At 40.2% G+C, this 22,756-nt stretch overlaps 1 protein-coding gene across 1 annotated transcript in view; it reads right to left on the bottom strand.

Annotated features, from left to right (window-relative positions):
- Positions 1–5,959: 5,959 nt before the first annotated feature.
- Positions 5,960–22,756, bottom strand: part of LOC137295692 (dynein axonemal heavy chain 12-like) — a 100,111-nt gene continuing 83,314 nt past the window's right edge. The window contains exons 62-68 of the mRNA XM_067827176.1: positions 17,257–17,490; positions 12,281–12,466; positions 11,907–12,010; positions 10,967–11,171; positions 10,631–10,768; positions 9,272–9,363; positions 5,960–7,386 (exon numbers count right to left, since the gene is read on the bottom strand). Of these exons, the coding sequence (XP_067683277.1) occupies positions 7,125–7,386; positions 9,272–9,363; positions 10,631–10,768; positions 10,967–11,171; positions 11,907–12,010; positions 12,281–12,466; positions 17,257–17,490 (1,221 nt within the window). The 3' untranslated portion in view covers positions 5,960–7,124. The remainder of the gene's footprint in view (positions 7,387–9,271; positions 9,364–10,630; positions 10,769–10,966; positions 11,172–11,906; positions 12,011–12,280; positions 12,467–17,256; positions 17,491–22,756) is intronic.

The following is a 22,756-nucleotide window of genomic DNA, read 5'->3' as shown; positions in this document are numbered from 1 at the left end:
CTTGACGAGCGAACGCCTTAACCACTGGGCCAACCTACCGAATCTGTAAATATTTGTGTACAGTCCTTGTCACAAAACATTACTACTGGAATTACTTTTGTACGTCAGGGGAAAATGCAAATAGAGTAACTGTTCCTTTTAACATCTGGATATAAATTATTAGCAGAATAATTCCTATGAACGGTACATCTTCTGATATACTTGTTTATTGTGATCGCATTTTTAACGGAATTTACGAAGCTGTCAATAATGTGACCACAAGCACCTCAGTCATGCGGTATGTTAATGGTTACTAATCTCAGTGGCTAATCGTATGCTCCCATTGTGTAAGCAGGCTCTTGAGGCATGTGGCGTGTGTGTGGGCGTAATCATGTATCCGCTTACGTTGTGAGCCAGTGTGAAGGTTGGAGTCATCGCCAAGGGCAAGACTGACAGATGAGGGGGATATACCAACTCACCAGAATTCACCAGGCAGCTATCACCTAGGTGTATTTGCGTCCCAGTGTAAATATCTAGGTGAAAATGACTGTCTGAGAAAGCTTTTACGAAAGATTTAGCAATATTCTAGCAATAGCGCTAAAGAGATCAGAATACTCCACACATTGTACCCATGGGAGATTCAAACCCGGGTCTGCGGCTTGACGACAAACGTTCCTCTAAGCGAGAGTTCGGCCGGCCTGCGGTCATACATTCCATTCCAGCTGGATGTAGGTTTTTGTGTCTTGACTTAACCCAGCATGTTATCGACCTTCCTTCTACCACATCATTGCCTAAACGTCCAGTGGTAAGTATAAAAGAAGTCAATTATCGTCAATGTATATTTCATCACGAACACTCATAACTTCCATATCCGTATAATTTACATACCAAGAGTAACTAAATAGGGGTCAGACGTCTGGCTGCATAGGCCTCAAACGTTCACGATCCGTGAAAAGGAGAAAAGCATTGAAAACACCCAGCTTAAATAGTTGTATTATCATTCACAAGCACTTCAGCCACAGGTTTGTTTACCGACGTACTTACAGCAAACACCCTATGTCAAATGTCTCCAGTTTCTGAATGTCAAACTACTGCCGATAATACGCTTATCTGTCGACTCCGGTTGTCTCACCAAACTTAGTCATCCGAAAACTACACCTACAAGAAAAGAATGGTGTTATAAAATAGGGATTTTCTCGAGAGGAAAGCGTTGTTGTACTAGTAACTATTAAATCTGCTTCCAGCTTTTGTAGATGCAAGTCGGTTAGAATCGAAATCAAAGGAATCCGGATGAGCTGTCGGACGCTGTCGGTGAATAAATCTCCCGTGGCAGAGACGATCGTCGACACGTCTACAATGGGTGGGATATGATACCACAAATTACTTGAACTCCCGACCCCAACCACACGTACACTGTCCATCTGACAAGACCAGGCAGTTTCTGCACTGTGTCCAATGGTTGTGTTTAAACAAGGTGTTCAGCAGTGCCATAGTAAATACACTGTCCTTTGGACATGGTCCGTGGTTTCTACACGACGGATAGATTTAATCGTGATGTCTTCTGTCGAATATTGCCCCTAACACGCAAAACTAGATCACAACACTTGAGGTCAGGCATCATACATGGACAACGTGCACCACTCAAAATACAGGGCCAAATGTTTAACACCATACTCAGCAATATTCCAGTCGTCTGTAATAATCGATTCTGGTCCTGATACCGCAGTGATCAATAGCAAGAGCAACAACATCAGCATCGATCTACGCAATTGGGACACGATGACCACTACAGCGAGCCTGACCACCCGATTCCGTTAGTCGCCACTTACGAGTTAGTGAGTGTTTAATTTTACGCCACCTTTAGCAATTTATTCAAACAATATCAAGGCCGAGGACAACGGAAATTGTGCCCACGTGGGGAATCGAACCCAGGTCTTCGACGAAGGCCTTTACCACTGGGCTATACCGCCGCCTCGACCACTTACTACCATGGGGTGCTAAAGACCAGTTCTAACCCTTCAGTGGTAGGTAGCTAATAAAATAATGATGCTTTGCCAGGAAAAAAATCTGAAATAATTAGCAAATAAACAATGATCATCTTCCCTTTGACGTCGGCGCATGTGAAGCGACGCCACACACACACACACACACACACACACACACACACACACACACACACAGTTGAAGGTGATGTGACTGGCATCACCAGATACACACACACACACACACAGTTGAAGGTGATGTGACTGGCATCACCAGATACCAGCAATACGCCAGGATCAGTTGACATGGCTGACAGTGTCGTGAATTATTGATTGCCGTGCTTCTCCATTGGTACCGGAAATATATACCACCCTGTCTGTATTGAGAGGCGGCCACCAGGGTGCTGAGCTGGAAACCTGCGTCAGACTGACACATGAGATGACTACCTACTGAAACCCCTGTCAGTAATTGCCAAAACAGAAGCCAAGATTGTCTTCAAACAGCTTTCAGATATTTCCGCTTTGTAACGTACACAGTCCGACACCTGCAACAAATGCTAATCCCACATGTTAATACATCGTTCTCTTGAAGAAGTAGGTGATCATGAAATATACATGTTAATACTTTCAGTGTTATAACAAAGATAATTGTTGACGACAAATGTCTATTGCAAAAACGTGTATGTCTGTGTAAGGTTGCACCATAAAATGTCTTTGAAGGCAGCACCAAAGTATATAATATTGCTGTACATAATGGCACCAAAGTGCATAGGATATGATTCCTTGTTTTGACACGTTCAAGGAAGATCCAACAGTTGCTATTATTTCTGTCTATCTTGCAGGCATTGTTTCTGATACTGTTGTGACTATGTAAAACCAGGGATTACGTATAATCCTAGAAACTGTCAGTGATAATATATAATGTTTGACTCAGTGATTATACATAATCACCGAAAAATAGAATTTTAGACGTATTTCCTGAAATCATTTCTTGTGAAGTTTGAGATACCCAAAGATGTGGGATTAGACTTTTGTATTAAGCAGGATAGAGACGCATCTTTGCAATAATGGTACATGTATTTTTATTCAATATAATGAAATTTATACATGCTTCATTTACGAAAAGAAATGTGTGATGAACATGTTTTGAAAACATCAATTCAGTTTTTATTTTGACAGTTTGACAAGACAACCATGTGTGACACTTTGAATGTTGTTGTCGAAAACAAATACCTCCCCAATGACGGCAGCATTAAACTCGGAATAATTGTCACCGGTGTAATAATGTCCAGAAAGATGTCGACAAACTGATACGCTACTTCTACAGCACTCTTGGAGGTCAAGGGTCTCATCACACAGAGATGGTCCTGATAATCCTATTAAATTGACATTGACACATGGACTGCATGTCAATCAAATTCACTCTTGCTCCTGAACCAAAGTCCTTGGAGATGGCGCGATGGACTGGCGATGGTGCGTCTGTAACGCCCGGAGCGTCTACTAGCTGTTGGAATGCTGGACACTGGACGAAGTGATCTTGCTATGGAACAGACGCACATACCATTAGAATAGCTCTTAAAACACTATTTTGTCACCCTATTATCAGCAAAATGATATCCACCATCTTAGTGTTATGGTGACGGCCAAGATCCGGTTGTAGAACAGTCCCACCAATTTCACGAGATATTGTCACTGTTGTAATCGATGTTGGACATGTCTTGTATTTCAAACTGTATTGCCACACAGTGATATGTGAAAAGATGTAACACCACTTATGCTTCTGAAACGATATTCCCTTCAAAATCCAGATTCACACAAAACAGAAAAGTATTTGGCAGTGAACTCTAAACATTTGCTATCAAACCATTGCTGTCATTTAACTGATTTCTCATTAACGTTTCTAATTTCCACGCCTGTACTTTTATTACATTGCCTTTTTTTGGGTATTCGCATATTGTGATTCTGTTCACTGATTCCATTACATCGAACCATAAATACTCACCGTGACCGTTAAATTTTCACCAGACACTGTTTAACTGCCAGACTGTGCATGAATATACACAATACTATCTTGAAAGAAGTCAAATGTAACCCGTTTGATATTACATTTTCTCAGTACTAGAATCTGCACTTTACCGGTAAAGTGTAATCTCAGAATAGAACATCTTACATCGTAGGAGTTTGTTGCCTGTTTAGTCGTCTCTTAGGACAAGCATGGGTTGCTGAAGATCAGTTCTATCACGGATCTGCGTTGGTCTCTTCCCCAAAATACAATTTAGACCTGGGAATTGGGAATGGCTACGTGCAGATGTTCCAGGGATAGTATGCAAAGTTATGCAAAATGATCATTGTGAAAAGGAGCCTGATACCTGGAAAACTATGGCACAGAAGCTTGGAAATCTTTGTATTGGTGTTGTCTGATTTTTCTGAGGAGCAAATAGCTCTTATAACAAGCATCGCCTTCTTTTATTCACTTGGCACCTACGATGCTAAATCTGCTGGGATTTTAGCGCTGGTCACATTGGAAATTTAGCTTGTATCCCTTTTCATGATATCAAGTATGACTTGGCTTTCTGGATCTAGAGATGGTCATACCGTCCTCTACAATTCTGTGGAAAAGTAAGTTCATTTAAATGTTGTTTTTTTTGTTGTTGTTTTTTTAAAGTCGGGTCATGTCATTGTTATCAGTTAATGCACCTAAATCTTTGAATCTGTTCATGTCAATTTGTATTCTATTTGAAGATTTTATGCAACTTGTAATTTTTATAGGGTAGGATAGTTTCATAGGGACAGTCCTGTATAGTGTTGGGCGTCTTCAGGGGCTAACCAAGAGAAACCTTGCCTCACCTTGTACTTGAAGTCAGGACTGACATGATGCAGTTCATGCACAAAGCACCCATGTAAGTAACCCATTATCATGTGGAACTGGGGCTTATTGTTTGACACATGCTGTGTGCAGTAGTGAGTGAGTGAGTTCAGTTTTACTCTGCTCTGAGCAATATTCCAGCCATATGGTGGTGGTCTGTAAAAAGTCGAGTCTGGACCAGACAATCCAGTGATCAACAACATCTGCGCAACTGGGAACTGATGACGTGTCAACCAAGTCAGGATGCCTGACCACCCGATCCCGTTAGTTGCCCTCTGGCAAGCATGGGTCGCTGAAGGCCTATTCTACCCCGGGACCTTCACGAGTCCTGTGTGCAGTAACGATGACTACTGCAGTTTCCTGTAGCAGTGACAGAAGGGACACAACTTGCAAAGCAGCACAGATTCCTCCCGGAAGCTTCATACATGGGTCTTTGGAATATTATGTTGATTTACATTCACATTTTCTTCAAGACACATGATATAAGTAAACATTCCTGGCATTTATTTTGTCATGAAAGTTGGAAGATGTATGCTTTCATCATCCATTATGCAAGGTTATGTAATCAGTACTATATGAAAATCTGATATCAACAGTTTGTAAATGTTACGACATTATGGCTCCATTCACTGAATGACTTCATTTTCAGGGGTGAATGAGTGAGTATGATTCTACACTATGTTTAGCAATGTTACTGTCTGGGAGTATAAAGGATCAGATTCTGGGACTTCTTTCAAGACATGAGCCTGTTCACTTTTGGACAGTTTGGCATGGATGTTGCCCAATGCAGCACTATTGTCATCCACTTTCTCAATAATGATAATTTAGCAGATGACTTTTTGCAGATGCTCTAGTTTCCCTTCCCAACTTGACGAGAAAATGTAATAGTTTCCACCTCTCACATGCACAGATTCATTGAGCTTAAGGATAAGGTTTACCTCAAAACTGATCAAATATCGTTTAGCTGGGCTTTTGTTAAAAAATCTTAAAGACATTAATGTGATGACAGCCCAGATGTGAACATATAGCATGCAATGTTAGAAGTAAGTATTTGAGCAGTTTTACGAGTTTGTCCCTCATTACTTACTCATATGTTAGTGAAACAAATATGTTAAAAACACGAACAAAGTTGTTGTGTATTGTATGTATTTTATTAACATCTCATATCACAGTGGTATTGTGGGGACACACAATGTAGTATGTAAATATATATATGTGTACAAACAGGAGTGGCTCCTGTTGTTTATTTACACATGTACAGTGGACGGATAAAGCATGTATAAAAACTATAAACTCTGGAAATGAGGGGTTAGTATCATTATTCAACTCCAAGAAAATCTGTATAAGCACTGATAAGCACCTACATGCTACATCACTCGCCACGGCCAAACAAAGGCAGCTGTAGGTGATCTGGTATTGTTCTCAACTAACATTGAAGATTTACTCACACATACACTGGTCTTATTGCTTGATGGAAATGTTAGAATTTCAACACAGAAAGACATCAATCAGAATTTCATGTGAAAACTAACACCCAATAAAAATGGAAAAACTAACCCCAACACCCATTCTGATCCTTTATGTGGGACCTGTATAAGTAAATACTGAAGACAAGAAAATGCTGGTTTCACTTATAAAAAGACAAACAATGCACTAAACATGTAAATCTCTTGAAACCTGGGACAAAAACAAGATAAAATGTAGATTTTATTGACTTTTATTGACTTGTTTCCGAGGTTATCAGTGTCCCACTATCTACTGGACACGACTGAAGGTGAAGGTCGGGAGGGGCAGGTAATACTGTTCATCAGGGACGTTGCATAACACTTTTGTTTCAAAGACAGATAATCATTTGTCTCAGATAGTCATTTGTCTTTAAGATATTGTGCTGAATGTAACTTGAAAACAGCTACCGATGAATAAAGAAATACACCAGAGAGATCAACAGACAATTGATTCAGGAACAAAAAGATATTCAGTTTTCATTGTTAAGGTTCTACAATATGTGAACTTTTGATAATGCTGTGTATGTTTAAACAGTTCACATTGAAAATCAGCAAACAATATCAAATCATACATTCTGCTTTGGCCCAAATTTGATTCACCAGTGTTTCCCTTGTGAAAGTAAAATATTGTCATTAGTACTCTACTTATTTGAATGTTTCTGCAACATTAAACAATAGCAACAAAATAAATAGGATTGACTTCAGAACACATATCAATACATGACACAACAGATCAACATAAACAGGTAACACGTGAGTTGAACATGGCAAACTTTTGTATCTGTCTGTCATCTAGTTGTCCAGTTGACACAGCAGAGCTGTACCCCGCTTGACCCAATGCTGGACTGGCTTCTCAGTGGGCAGTAGGATGGCCATGACAAAGTTGGTGGAATGACCAGTTGTTGACAGTGTGCCCCGACGTTCGCTTGTCTTGTACACTGGACATTTGTAGCGCTTGTTGGATATATCAATCTTCTCCTGTAGGCCAGGCTTCAGCCATATGATGGGCACTGCATCATTGAGAATCTTTGGCAGTTGTTCTGTCAAACAGCCGCTGTAACACATACAAAGAGAGTGAAACTGATATTTTACTAAATGTCACAATGGCCATTAACATTTGTAGATGCCAGCAGGAGTACTCCCATTATTGGACTAGGGATTAAATAGGGCAACACCTATATATACGAAAACTTGACAATGGTAAATTTATGATTTTTTTTGTTTCTGTTCACTGGAATATTTCAAACAGTATCTCCAGTATAAGTAAACACTGTGAATCCTTTAATTTCATGAAATTGTAAAGTCACGTGCAGTTTTTGACTTTGTTGCCTAGAAAATGAAAAACTGTGAATGCATGTGCAAACACAAAATCATGAGGTCAAGTGCTGCATGTTTACCTAAACTGAATAAGCACACTGAGGTTAAATTGGGAAAACAAATTGAATTTTTCCTTTTGATGACCTTCTGGAAATGCCACATCTTGTAAATGAAGAATGTGCTATTGGGAGGCTCGATGATGGTCAGTCTGTGGTCGCTGTTGCAAGAGCCTTTAACTGTTCAAGACAAACAATCTTTAATCTAAGGATGAGAATGCATCAAACGGGAACAGTTGCAGATCGCCAGGAGGCCAAGAGGCCAGAAGTGTCATGTTTGACACTACTCTAGGAAGATGCAGCTATACAATTATGTCACCTTCGCAACAGACTTGTCACTGCAACTTCCTGCAACTTGACGAATCTCGATTCAACTTGAGATTTGCAGGGCCAGTGTGTACTGCAGACAAGGTGCGTCCATAAAGTTGATCGATTTGGGGATCTTTTTGCACACACGAATATTCTCCTCTTGTTGTTGTTCAAGCGAACTAAACTGTTGTCCAGTACAGGGATCAGATTTTGCAGCCTGTACTGCTTCCGTTCATGCTGAGACACGCCCCTGGACTAATGTTCCAGCAAGACAACGCTACGCCCCATACGGCAGTTCTCAAGCAGAATTTTCTAAGAAATGCTGCTGTTCATATCCTGGATTGGCCATCACATAGCCCTGACCTCAATTCCATCGAACATATCTGGGATGAACTGGGTCGACGTGTCCATCAACAAGTCAATCCACTACAGACGCTGCAAGATCTTCAACATGTCCTTGTTGCAATGGCGACGTCTTCCTCAGGCAGTTTTCACTATCGTTCTGAGAGCCATGAGGAGACGTTGTGTGGCTGTACGAGACGCTGGAGTTGGACACAATCATTACTGAACTCCTCAGCTACATTGTTCTCCATTTTGTGAACTTCACTTTGGAGAGTAGTCTGACATCATAAATGTTATCAACGTTACAGGTAAACAGCGTGACATGTTTTCTGTTTTCTGTTGATGTCCAGGTGTTCTGTGCACAGCATACAACTAAAATCAGTCCTCTGGCTAATCATTATTACACTACTACCATAATATATTATCATTTATTGTCAATTGTACCTCTAATGATGACATGTAAATGATATCAGCCTTAGTGCAAATAAACTTCTGATCAGTTCTTTACTAATTTTATGGGCTATTCCTATTTCATTCTGAGGTAACAGGCAGTGGATTAGCTGTGCACTCAAGCAAGCAAATGGTTTGTTCTTTTAAATTATTTGACTATTGGGATGTCTGACAAATGCCTGTGTGGCACCAGTAGATATAGAATTGGGCTGAGGTTATCAGGAAATGACCAACAACACAAATGACAGGGTTTGGGGTAGATAAACTCTGTTCTATTGTACAACAGATTTCCCAGTGAAATTGTTTGAACTACTGATGTCCTGAGAATGTCATGGGTGTGTCAGTGTGTCTAATTCTCTAATTCTACATACAGCTCTGGCAGCACTGATTTAGTAATGAGGGATTCCACACTAGGAGCATTTCTCTGTACACACTGTATGACAGACTATAATGTGCTTCAAGTACCTGTTTTTGTCCCAGCGGGCTCCATCTAAGAACAGACCCACAATGTAAGCTCCATCCTCAGGTGCCTCACTCAAAGTGTCATGGACTAAAACCTGAAAAAAAGCCAACTTGATGTTCAATAAATGTCATTCTTTATAAAAATCCAAAGTGTTAACTTTATCTGCTGTGTAAGATCAACAGAAGCAGACTGACAGGTACATTTCTAATAACGTGATTTGGCTCATCATGTCATCACTAATGTGACACTTGGATGCTAACTGAAGGCAGTGGTCAGTGGTCAGTCATATCAGATGAAGACTTCTAATCACATCTCATCAAAGGTTAATCATCTGTCTTTACACCAGGACAGACAGCCTGTAACAAGCTTCATTCCTGGCTGAAACTATAACAGTAAAAGTGCTAACTTTTCAGAGGTTGAATCACTTATAAGCATAGTAACAACACTGTATGGCCTCGTCCAAAACATTTTAAAATTTCAGTTCTAAAAGACTTACTTAGCAGGTTTCAAGTAATGAAAAACAAACACACCAAAAACCAACCTCAACTAATGAACAAAATACTACATAGCACTCAGGATTTCCCTGCCTCAGGTGAAAGGGCAGAGCTGACATGGATCTCGCATGTTGGTGTGATTGTAACTAAAATGCTGACCAAACAGCCAAAGCAACACATGGTGCTCCAGAGTTCACTGGACGCTGACACATACTACACTCTTTAGTCCATTAACAACCTCCCTTTCATCAAGCATATATATATATAAAGGATATCTGCCTTCACTTTGAAAGTCGTTATATTACATAGAAAGAGATGGGTATATTTGACTGAATTCTAAGAAAACATCATACAATGTATGAAAGATGATTTACACCACAGTCCAATATCACCACCAATATGACAGTGACTTATGAGAGTGAGAGAATGGGTGGCAGTGTTCATTGCAGCTTTGTACAGAACTCAAGTTCAGTGACAGGGTGCACCTAAATTTGGAAGGAAAGCCCAAAGTATTGTTGGTACTGATGTATTGTTGGTGTTAGATGTCTACCACACCTCGGTCAACATCCCAGAGGACAGGTACATTGCTAACAAACCTAGAGATACCATAGAGGCAAGGTGGGATTCAAACTCATCATCATAAGTTCGTAGGTGCCTGAGGGAAACAACTCTACCCAGTGAATTGTTGCCTCCTAGACAAATGTGCCGTGTGCAAGCAGTAACAGTTTAGTTGTTGCAACAACAGTCATGTTCAGTGTTAGATCTAATGACAACAAAGAAGTCCTACATCACACTCATATTTTATATGTGTAAAAACAAAATGAGCATCTTTGGTTGATGACATCACCAAGAATGTTAAGTACGTACCTCAAAGTCAAAGGCCAGTTTATCAATAGGTATGGTGTACTTCCTGGCGTAGTTTTGCATCACCCCAGTCAAGAAGGCTTGAGTGAAGAAGAAGCCAGACACCCAGAATACTGGGGGCTTGGAACTATCATACCAGGTCTGTAGGGGTGAAAACATTTCTTAATCAATGGCTGCAGATTAAAACACACAAGACTGTTCTTTCCAGTCACCACAGTATTGAAACATCTTGGAAAATGTCCAAATCCTTTTTCAAACTGAATTTCAAAAACCTTCCAAAATTATGCCATGATCATGTCCACAATCACAAGCATTCCAACATGAATTGACTTCCCTCACCTGTAAGAACTTGAGTCTCTCAAGGAAGTCAGCAATATAGCTGCCCAATGGCTTGAGAGAGGGGTATGAGCGCTTGGCCCACATGGCTGGTTGACGGCCAATCAGGAGACTCCCAGCCATGTCCTCCAGCTCGGATGACATGACCACCAGCCCCTTGATGGCCTTCTGTAGGTTCTGCAGGCTGGATCTGATGATACTCAAGAGTCTGCGGCAGGAGGAAACATTAATACACCTCACATCTCCTCACGGTCTAACAATTGCGGAGATTACTAGGGGTGACTTGAGGGGGAAACAAGTACTGTGATAGTGATAGTCTACTAATTCTTACTTTTGCAACCAGTTATTCCAATACCGTTGCAAACCTTTTTAATATACTTGAACTGTCTCATTTGAAGTCATTTCCCAAATGAAGGTACATTTCTATAAAATAAAAACAAGCAGAAGTAGTCTCAGTCTCTTTTAATGACTGAAGAAACTTGAAACCCCGATAAAACAGCTAAAACATAAACTTACTGTTATTCACAATATCAAAATCTGAGTAGCAAGCTGTGTTTGCTGCCATGTTTGTTAATGAGGTAACTCTATATCAACATCAGTCAATCTGGTACTTCCTGTATTTTGTGTTGCACATTTATCAATGGAAGTCACTTATTAAACTATCCAGAGACCATATACCGATGTGGTCTCTGAACTATCCAAAGTCACACATACTATCAATGCATCGATAGTTTTTCGTTTCTACCATTAAATAATTGTTACTGGAAACTCAACTATGGTCATCCATCAACAGTCTGATACATCGTTACAGCATTAGAGATAACTACATGAGAGGAAGATATTGTTTATATCATGAGTACACATATGTTCTTTGAAAACTGTAACGGCACATGGCTTTCACACCTAGATGTGTAAGAACAGAAAGTGTTGTCTCATGCTGTACCTGTTAAATCTCTCCATCTCCTGTACCAGGACGGTGTTCATACTCTCACTGTACACAACAGGGAACTTCTTTGTGGCCTCTTCAATGTCATAGTCACTTGGCAACTGGTGATAGATAAACGCCCAACATTCATTTTGTTTACTTATTTTTAGGCCACTATAAATATATCATATATATATATATTTTTGTCAAGATTTGATGACATTCTTCTCACAATTTCTCTTTATCTGTTCTGTAAAGTATGTCCATAAATGAATTGATGTTGGAAGAAGAACACTGTTTTACACTTGATCAACTACTTTAATTTAGTTTAACGCAAGAGTTGTATTGTGAATTTGCAGAAATGTGAATAGCATGGAAACCCCATTACCCACCTTTGCAAGAATATCAGCAGAAATGTCAGACAGTTTATCATCTGTCTTGCCACCTCCTCCGCCACCTGAGCGGCCTTGAGTCAGCAGGACTGAGGCAAACAGTAAATTTGTCTCTTGCAGTTCTCTGGAGATGTCCACATTCTCATGCATACCGAACACTTCCGGGTGCTGGTTCTGGGGCAGGTTCTGTCAAGAAAATGTCAGTAAATATACTGGCTGATCCTGGAAAATATTTTCTGTGACAATTATTTCCTAAACAATCTAATATGTGTCATTTCACATATTTATGGTGGTGCGTGGTCCTGTGCATACAGCTGAAGCTGAGCAAAACTGGGCACAGAGTGTCCTTGCATAGGTGACCCTGTTAGGCAGCTTGACTCTCGAGAGTTTCTAGTCTTGCCTCACAAATGAAGCCACATATATGTGGCATTTGTTCAAAGTTTCCTCTGTTTACCCATCAGAAAATGGCAACCCTGTGACTATTAACCTTCTAGCGCCTCACAGGCAGTTTGGGTTACCAGGGTTAACCCCCTGGATGCCACAGGAAGATATATGTCCTTCATCTTCTCCCCTCACTTTAAAGTCCAATAAAATTCTAAAATATACTTCACAGTTTTGAATTCTGCGAAAAATTCCCTGTTTCTTGATACCATCCACTATTGTCTCAGACCAAGCTAAAGTGCTTAAAATTGCCTTTCAAAAAGGCTTCATCGTAAATGTCACCATTTTTCACACTATTCAAAATCGCGATTCACAGCGTTATTTGATGTATGTTTTGAATAGTGAAAATTGGATAAATAGTGTCAGTATTGAGTTTCAGAAATAGCATATTAATGATCACTCATGTCAAGTTTTCATGTAACCAGTAATGATAATTCTGAAACCACACCGATGAACCCAGAATTGGTTGGGATGTCTTTGAAAATACACTTACACAAACGCCGAAGTACGCTTTCCACCATATTGGATAGTGTTTACAAAATCACGTTTCAAGAAGGCTGGTATTGAGAGATGCCTATTACATCACATATATTTCATAGTCAGCTGCGACAATGCATCTTTGAATTCCCCACACATCTTAGAATCAAATTACAAATGGTCTTTGTCACCAATACCAACTGTCTAGATAAAATGAAACGAAAAATACTGGATATGAAAACAAACGATGTGCTAGATAGACTGCGGTTGTTTGAAAGGTAAACAAAGGTAAACACTGTGTAGAATTTTGGGTAATTTTCCAACATCCTGCCGTGGAATAATTGCCTACAATAGCTCAATACTCTTAGAATATTCAGGGGAAGAGTATCTTTGCATGAAATAGCAAATTGTGCCCCCTTACCTTCATATGTGCATGACCTCTGTTAACGTTTGACATCACAGAAGAAAATCGATTCCAGGCTGTTAATAATTATCTGTGCTTTGAGCATGATGTTGGTGTGGATCTTGCACTATTATTATTATTATGTCTTACAGATTAAGATAGAAATGCAGCAGGCAGGGTTTGGGTGATCCTGGCACAGTCAGGCATGTAAGGTTCATCATCAGCTCATTACCCCCTCTACATGCAGCCTGGACAGCGAATGCAACTTTTCTCATGAAACACTGCCTAGTCGAACCCACAAAGAACGTTTCGGAGAATATGAGAATATGAAGGCTCCCAAACACTACAGTCTTCTGCATTACCCAGATTGTCAGAAGGGCTGTGCTCCCAGTGGAGAACCCAGGCACTCTCCTGATCTGCACCAAGAGATCAGGAGGTACCAAAACCATGGACACCAAGAACAATGGGGAGCCTGTACTTGGGATGCAAGCAAGACATTTTAAAGGCAAGGTCCACATATTTATCATGCTTTTCCTGAATCTTGTCAGTCACATTGCTGTCAAAAGGGACAGAAAATTCAATGATACAAATCAATTCATTGGCTTTATCAAAAAGGACAAGATCAGGTTTGTTTGCTGGAATTTTTCTAAGGCTGCATATTGGCCTATTCCAAAGAAGTTTAAAAGCATCATCTTCCATGATGCCCTGGACCTGTTCAGGGTCGTACCATGGATGGATCTCACAGTCAAAGCCACAGGCAGTGGGCCATACCATCATGTCTTTTAAGTTTGTTTGTTCCAAGAAAGGGCATCCACTGACAAGGTGGTAGTGAAGATATGCAACCTACAGCTGCTGACAGGCATCATGTAGTTGTCTGTGAATGTTTTCTCCCGTGCAACATAGCCTCTACAAGAACTGATCAGCCACACGTTATGCCATCAAACTCTGACGTTTTCACATTTCGCATGATGTTTTGTTGGTATCAAGGCAAGGGGTGGTTAAAGTCGGTGTTAAGTCACTAGAGTGTTTATATATTTAAAGATACTACTATGTTCATATCATAAAAATCTCTTCTCTCATAACAATATAAATCACTATATATTACAAAATCTTGCCATGTCAGCTGACGATGCAATGTTGTATATCAGCGGTGTTTTAATGTTAATATATGTATTTATTCATATTGTCATCACGTATGCATATGTACTATAGGCATGTGCTGTCCTTGAGAAAGACACTTTAATTCCAACTTCTATAGTTTTAAATTCTGTTATTAAAGTCTCACAATTTAGTGCAAAGTTTGGTTTGTCAGTCAGTGTATTTGAAAGGGTCTCTGAGTAACAACAGTACAGATAAAGTTGTTTATGTAGAAAGTACTGCAGTCTTATGCTCACTATAGAAAATGAAAAAAAAATGCTGTTAGTGATGCTGATAAAAATATATTCAAACTGTCATAAAAACGAAAAGGAGCATTCGGCATCTAAATGGCAAGCCAGCATGAGTGACCTGTCTAAAAGCAACAACTGTACATGCAATATCATGGACATAGGGAAAAATATAAAATCTTCAGATACACAGAAGCAAACACATCCGTTTTCAGCTTGATCTCCTTATAAAGGATCTGATACTGGAAACATGAACAACATAAAACCTCTAGATATTCCTCAAAAGCAAAGATATCAAATCAAAATTTGATTTCTGAACTTATAAATTGTGAAAATTGAATGCTTTTCAGTTTTATTGACAAAGGGTTAGATGGGTGGAAGGATGGATGGATGGATAGTTCCAAGACACTGATTTTAATGTTTGATTCAATGGTATTTTGTCTTTAATTGTAAACTCTTACATAAGACACAAGATGTTAATATAAAATAACAGTTAAAAACATTCACTAATATTAACCGCGGATAATGATAAATGACCTGACATGTCTCTCCTCATCCCATAATAGTCTTACGTGACTAGTCAGTTTTTCGTTTTTCATCACATTTTGGGGGGGAAAAATGGGTACCCCTACTTTACAGCTGATTTCAAGAAAATGCTGAAATTCACAGAAGTCTATCATAGCGCAAACAAAGCACATGATATTATTCTACAATAAAAGCACCATTTCACTTAGTCCCTCTGAGTGGTACCGATCACCCCAATTTCAGTGGTACACAGCAAAAGTATTGGTGGCTTTGATTTTGTTTTGAGCATTTAGCTTTAGTTTATCTTGAATTCTTATCTTGGGCATTCTGGAGTTTGTCACGAACTTGCATTCCAAAATACGTGTAGGCCTGATCTTCCACAAGATGCTCAATAACCCCTCCCCCTTGTTACTTGACCGATCCATCGTTACCTTGCCACGTTTCAGATGAAGAGTATAACATTAGTTGAGTCCAAATATCATGCCAATATCATTAGAAAAGGACTCGACAAGGAGAACCTGTTCTTTCAAACTGGTATCTCCTTTGGTTGGAGCTTGATGTCATCCATGTAAAGGAGATGAGTAAGAGGTGTTGGGGATCTGTGCTGAGGAGGTCAAAGGTGATAACTCTCCTCCCTACTGAGCAGACGACCCAAAGGATTTAAAGACAGACAAAAAAAGCAAAGGACTGAAGGAGTCTCACTGAAATATTCCCCTTCTAATCAGAATAGATTCCAAAGTCTGCACCTGCCCTTGCAGTACATCTCAAGTTGAGTCAACAGCAGCTCATTTGACACTTGAGTAAAACAAGCAGTCACTCAGGGACGCTGAAGAGACTTCAGAATTCATTCGCAAGGGACAGAGGCATATGCCCTTTTGTAACCAATCAAGCACATGGAGATGTTGCGGTGGTACGTTTTAGCCTCTTCCAAAATCATTTTCTGTACAAGAAGTTGATCCTTGCACCCCCAACATCCCTTTCTTGCCCCCTTCTGCTCTCTGTAAATTATGTCATTGGAAGAGCAGTAAGGTGACATGAGGTTTGTCAAGCGTCCTGTGAACAATTTGTATTGTGTATTCAAACATGTGATAGGGCAGAAGTTCTTGGAATCAGTCTCCTTTGCTGAACCATGGTGAAACATCACCTGTGTCCACAATAGAATTAAAACAGTGAAGTAATGGTGTTTGGACACAGAGGAACAGTTTCCTGTACCAGTTTCGAATGGCATCAGGCCCTGGAGCTGTATTAGATTTGGTCTTTTTGATAACATTCTTACGGCAATCTGGTGAGATGCAACAGACAAACCACTTAGTTACTTTCTCATGCATAGTATGGTCATAATGACAGACCCATGGTGCCTCCAGGTTACAGTCGCCGGATACAGACCACAACCTTTCCAGAACCTTTCACTGGCATCCATGGGAGGCCATTTATTACGCTCACCATCACTTGTTTTCAGTTGCCTGAAGAAGTGTTTTTCATTATTTCTAAAAATTTTATTTTGTTTGATGAATTTGTTTTTCTTTTCCAATTTTTTCTTTCTTTCAGTCCAATCTCTTATTTTTGCTTTAAGGGAATCGACAATTTGGAGAAGTAACTTTTCTCTTTATCCCTCGTACTGTAATTATAATTTTCTCCAAATTGCCTTCTGTCACTTAGACATAGGATTCCCTGATGATCTTAATATCATTATTATCAAGAACAATTAAAACTCCATCCTAAATTTTCCATAATGATTCTGTCACCTTGATAAACTGCACATAGTCCTGATAGGATCCCTTGGGGGGTGAGTAGTAGGAGCCTGAAGGGGAGAACTTGTACTTGGGGTCCATGATGATGTGAGGATTGTAGAAGTCATCCAGGATGGTGAGTAGACACCGCCTGTCCCAGTCATCTGTCACCCGACCTCCGTAGTTACATTCGCCAGTCATGTAGGACACGGCGTCATAGGGCACTTCATCATACTCGTTGATGAACATCTGCAAACCCATACATGTATCTCCTTTCATTATTATAGCTTATACATGAGTGGACATCTTATCATATCTGAACACATTTTTCATTTCTGTCAACTGTCTTCTGTGTTTAAGAAGAACTTACATGTTTGTTGTTTAAAGCCACAGATGGCTGTCTGTAAATAATCGTGTCTGGTCAGACAAACAATTGATGTACAACATGAACATCGATTTACACTACTGGGATACAACTGTTAACCAATTGGCAATCCTGGATGTCTTATCCTGGCTGTTCTATCCTGCAAATAGCCTCCTACAAAAGCATGCTAAAAAGGTTGCTCAAGAAAAAATCTTGACAGGTGAAAACAACATATGATTTACATATTTTAAAATTATAAAATGAAAGCGCCAGGTAACAAATACATAACACTACATACCCAACCGAAATTATTTCTGTCATGACTGAATATCAATGGTAGCTGATAGAGGATAGGCTTTGAATGTATGAGGGGCCAAACAACCAGTATATGGTGAAGGGGAGATAATCACAACTGTGTTGTTTCCCCTCTCAAAAGTGCTTGCCATGATAAACCCTGAAATGTTTACAGCTGGGAATATTAAACTTAACATTTTGTCAACAAACATTTTCAGTAGAAAGTAACCCAGATGATAGTGGTATTCAATCTGATTTTGAAAATTTGAGTATAAATTCTATATTTATATGCTTATAATATCTCACGGTATGTACGTCTATCTCTTGATTCGACACTGAGTGGAATGGTTCAAACTTTTTTCTCTCTAGGCATCTCTCGTCCATCCTCCCAAACACTCCATGCTATCCTATTTACAAGACAGCTTCCCAACTCTCATGCAAAGCACGCAGCATGTATCACTAACTGCCCACGTAACTATCTCTGAATCATCATTCTAAGATGCTTCGGTGAAAGATCAAAAGCGCCGGGAATACTATATCAGACGATAATGTGCACTTTTTTTCATTACATCACAATGTGTTGGCGTCCTTAGTAACCGAATGCTAGCCTTACTCAAATTAAAGATGGCATTTCCGCATCGACTGTCATTTGGAGAAGTTGTTTCTCTGAATGGAGAAACCTGCCGTGTGGTGAAATTCTATTTTCCCCAAAGAAATATGGCTAGCAAATTTGTGATCGAAAATCATAGAACTGGTTGCAAAAAAACTGAAACAGACTTTGAAGATAGCGATGATGAAATGCTACTCACTTTCCGGAGACTGAATCGACATGTACACCTGACAGTGTGATTACTGGCATTGGCAATGCCGCTTCGCAAGTGCCAACAAACATTGATTGGCTGAATTGGCTGAGACACGAAACGAAAAATCAACAGAAATAAGCACAAAATGGGCATTGAAAATATTTGAAGGTAATCAAAAAGGAATCAAGACTATTAAGCTTGCATATATGTTATTTATTTCCATAAAAAAACTCATAAAAATATAAATCTATCTATACAATCAAACACTGTTGGCACTTTTGACTGTTTGATTTTGTTTCGAGTCTCATGTCTTTTCCTCAGTAATCCATATCACGTAGACTATTATCTAAAAAAACACATGCACTGTTTCAGATTGGCTCCTATCAAACAACCTCCCCATTGAGTTTGAGATACGTTCAGTTCAAGAACTAAACTCCATTTTACGAAGATTTTATGTGGAAGTCCGGACTAAAGCTGGAAAAGAGTATTCAAAGTCTACTATGACTTCCATCTGTGCTGCTATAAATAGGCACATCACATCCCCTCCATTCCATTGTCAAATGAACATGCACGACAAAGACTTTATGACATCAAACCATGTTTTCACTGGAGTTGTCAAAGAGATGAAGCGAGCCGGCAAGGATGTAACCCGCCACCACGAGGCCATTTCTCATGGAGACTTAGATAAACTGTATTCAAGTGGTACAATCTGGAATCGATCTGGTCAGAAAAGTCTGGTTTGAAGTAACCCTTCATTTCGGTCGTTGTGGAGTTGAAGGTCTTTGGGATCTACGCCATGATTCTTTTGTGTTGTCTACAGATGATACTGGGGCTAAATATTTCTGTTTACAATGAGTCAATGGCATTGACAGCCACGAAAAGTCTAAGCCACTGATGTACGAGACAAAGGATGTGAACTGCACCATTCAAAGCCACTGTCTGTACCTTGAAAAAAGAAATCCATCAAATACTTCTTGCTTTCAGCGTCCTTTATCAAAGCCTACCCCTGATCGCTGGTATTCCCAGCAACCCAAGGGAGACAATACTCTTAAAACAATGATGTGAACAATCTCCAAAGCAGCGTGTTTATCACAAACGTACACAAACCACTGTGTCCGCGCTACAGCTGCTACAAAGTTGTCCGAGGCCGGTGTTGGTGTTTTGGGAATCATGTCAGCTACTAGTCACAGGAATGAACAGTCATTAAAAAGTTACATAACAACATCCTCAGTTGCTCAGCGAAGGACTTTCACCAATATACTCAAGTCCAGTCTGACCTGAACATAAACAACATTGAAACATGTTCTTGTTTGTTTCATCGGAAGAGTGTGCCTTAACATAGGGGGTCTGACACATCAGTAGAACAGCCTGTCAGTTAGCCTGGAACATGGATGGAACATTTATGTCTTCCACAACATCGTTCTCCTATTTTGTTGTGTGACTTACATTGATCATCAGTAAGTATTAAATATGGCATCTTCAAAAAGAAATACACTTCACTCTACCACCATGGACAGTGTAATAAAGCACACTTTCGCCCTGAACTATTATAGTTAAAGCACGAGGACGCTTGCATGGTGGTAGAGCAAACTGTATTTCTTAATTGTATTTCTTGGAGCCACTGAGAATATCCATCTTGGAGATATGTGGAATGGGGAGGAAGGGCAGGAATCATCATGTGTGAGATAGAAAAAGTGTATGTCACTTGGCCACGATTTTCAAGGTACCATGTAAATTACAGTCATTGACAATAGTCTGCTTCAAGAAGGCCCCCAGAGACCGACCAGGGGTAGGTGAAGGAGAAGCATAGCTCAGGAAAATTTGAATATTCACTTCTGGAAAACTGTGAAATTGACCCTCACTCATTTACATAAGCTTGATCAAAGGATGTGTCCGGCAGCTTTGAAGTCAGAATGCAATGAAATCCACTGGAATTCAGGAGAATCACACTTCACTGATGTAAGTGCTCTGTGGAGTAGCAATAATTGAGAACAACGATAGAGAGAAATGATTGAGATCTTGTTCAACTTTGTTCCATATAACGGAAAACAGTAACGTGTATGCGGAACTGTCCCTCAACTGCATTGCAGGGCTGATGTTAGCTGCTGTGTAAATATAAGAGGTCCAAACTAGAGTAGTCCTAGGACATCTGTGACAGGTAATATGAATACCAGAAACACCATTCCGTGAGAGCAGTCAAGGCACAGCCACTAAGGAAGCAATCATCGAGGTTAATGCATGAATCTTATGAGGATGGGAGGCGGCAACCCTGCAAAATGGAGAAACCATAGCCCTTGAAGCAGCTATAAAGGGTATGAAGAGGTGCTTCCATTACCATCGACAATCCCTAGAGGCAGCAATGTAGAAATGAGAGGTACAGGACAGAGTGTCAGATGTTCAGTATCATCAGGCCCAAACATGGACAAAGGGGAAATGGGAAACATCCAGTTCGGTTGTCCTGGCAGTTGGTAGTTCACAATGAAGCCCCAGTGGAGACCCAGGAAAAACCTTGCCATGTTTCTTCCACTTGAACTGCATGGAATTGACATCAAGTGCGCGAGGCTCAAATATACTAGCAGCAATAGTCTGCAACACTGAAAGAGTGGATATCTCCATACCCGTGTTAGTAGCCAAACCTGAGTTGATAGCAACCAAACAGGTAACTAACATAGTACCCTTGAGTTTCCTGGTAGCACAGAGATGCTGCAGGAATGCAATAATGACCTGAGTGAAGGCAGAGTGGGAGATGGAGTTCCCCAAACCTGCAACAGCCATTAAATTTCTTCTACTATTGTAGTAGAAAGAATGGGTCAAAGTATGATGAACTCAAGTGATAGCTGTGGTTTCTTGATGAGAATAGCCCTAGCTATGAGAAGCCTGAAGGTACAGGCATGAAAATTGCTGTAATGGCTGAAGCTGTCCTCTGTTCATTAGGGCTTGATCTGATGTCAGAAAAAAACCTACTAGCTCAGTGAGAAACAGACAGCACTGGTGCATCACATTGCTAGGTCTTCATCCACCTGTCTTGGAGGGTGAATATCATCACTTGACTACTGTCAAACAATGTATCATTAAAGTAGGGTCTCTCGATCGATGTTTGTGTCGATTCCACAATGTACAATAGCCACCAAAACTGATGGCGCAACATGCTGGTGAACTGCAGTTGTCAAGGAAGTACAATTAAATCCCGTTGTGTCTGGATGCAATCATCAGTGTAGCTTACCACTGATGTAGAGATATCTGTTCTTAGACAGGAATGTTGAAATTGTCAGTGCTGTCATGGCAAGTGTTGAAAGTAGTAGATTCGGCACACAGAGATTCTCAGTCAATCTACTGGAATGGTCACACGGTGCATGCATTGATAAAGGTCTTAATAATGTTGATCTCAGCAACATTGGTTCGCCAAATGAAGTATATGGTCTTCCAGACCGTTTGATAAAGATAGTACCGTTTGATAATGAAACATTCGTAAAGTTGCTGGAATGACGAAGGTAAAAATGGACCAGCAATGCCAGCGAAGGTTCGTCCGGGAGTTGAAGGCAGTAAAATAGGTGAATGTGGACCATGGAAACATACCTGTAGTGACCTCAGAACTGAGTGTTTGGGCTAAGTTGACAGCTGAATAACTTTCGGTCTCCCTTGACTAACGAAATCCAACATAATAACTCTTACTTGGAATGGCACTTTTCATCGTCCCTGGCAATAAAAAAAGGCAGGGACTGCTATCCGCTTGTAGGACCAGGACAATTCTGTCATTGTACTTCATAGCGACTCTGGTAAACAAGGGTAGTTCGCCATTTGTAAATTGTACCCACAATGCAACAGTGACAAAATCCGGACAACGCCATCTTCTGTTGTCTTCGGTTAACCGGGCAAGGCATAAACCCCATAACATCCCAGCACAGGCATGATAGCTACTTGACAGACATCACTAATGGTACCATGCACAGAAACTTGACCATCAGTCCAGAAATTTCATCACCCTTCCCTTGAGAAACCAGGCCATGAGTACACCATAATGCTGTTAAGAGTAGAATGTAGTAACAGGACCCAG

Source organism: Haliotis asinina, chromosome 9, assembly GCF_037392515.1.
Source record: "Haliotis asinina isolate JCU_RB_2024 chromosome 9, JCU_Hal_asi_v2, whole genome shotgun sequence".
Taxonomy (NCBI): domain Eukaryota; kingdom Metazoa; phylum Mollusca; class Gastropoda; order Lepetellida; family Haliotidae; genus Haliotis; species Haliotis asinina.
This window is presented reverse-complemented; position numbering and strand designations above follow the sequence as displayed.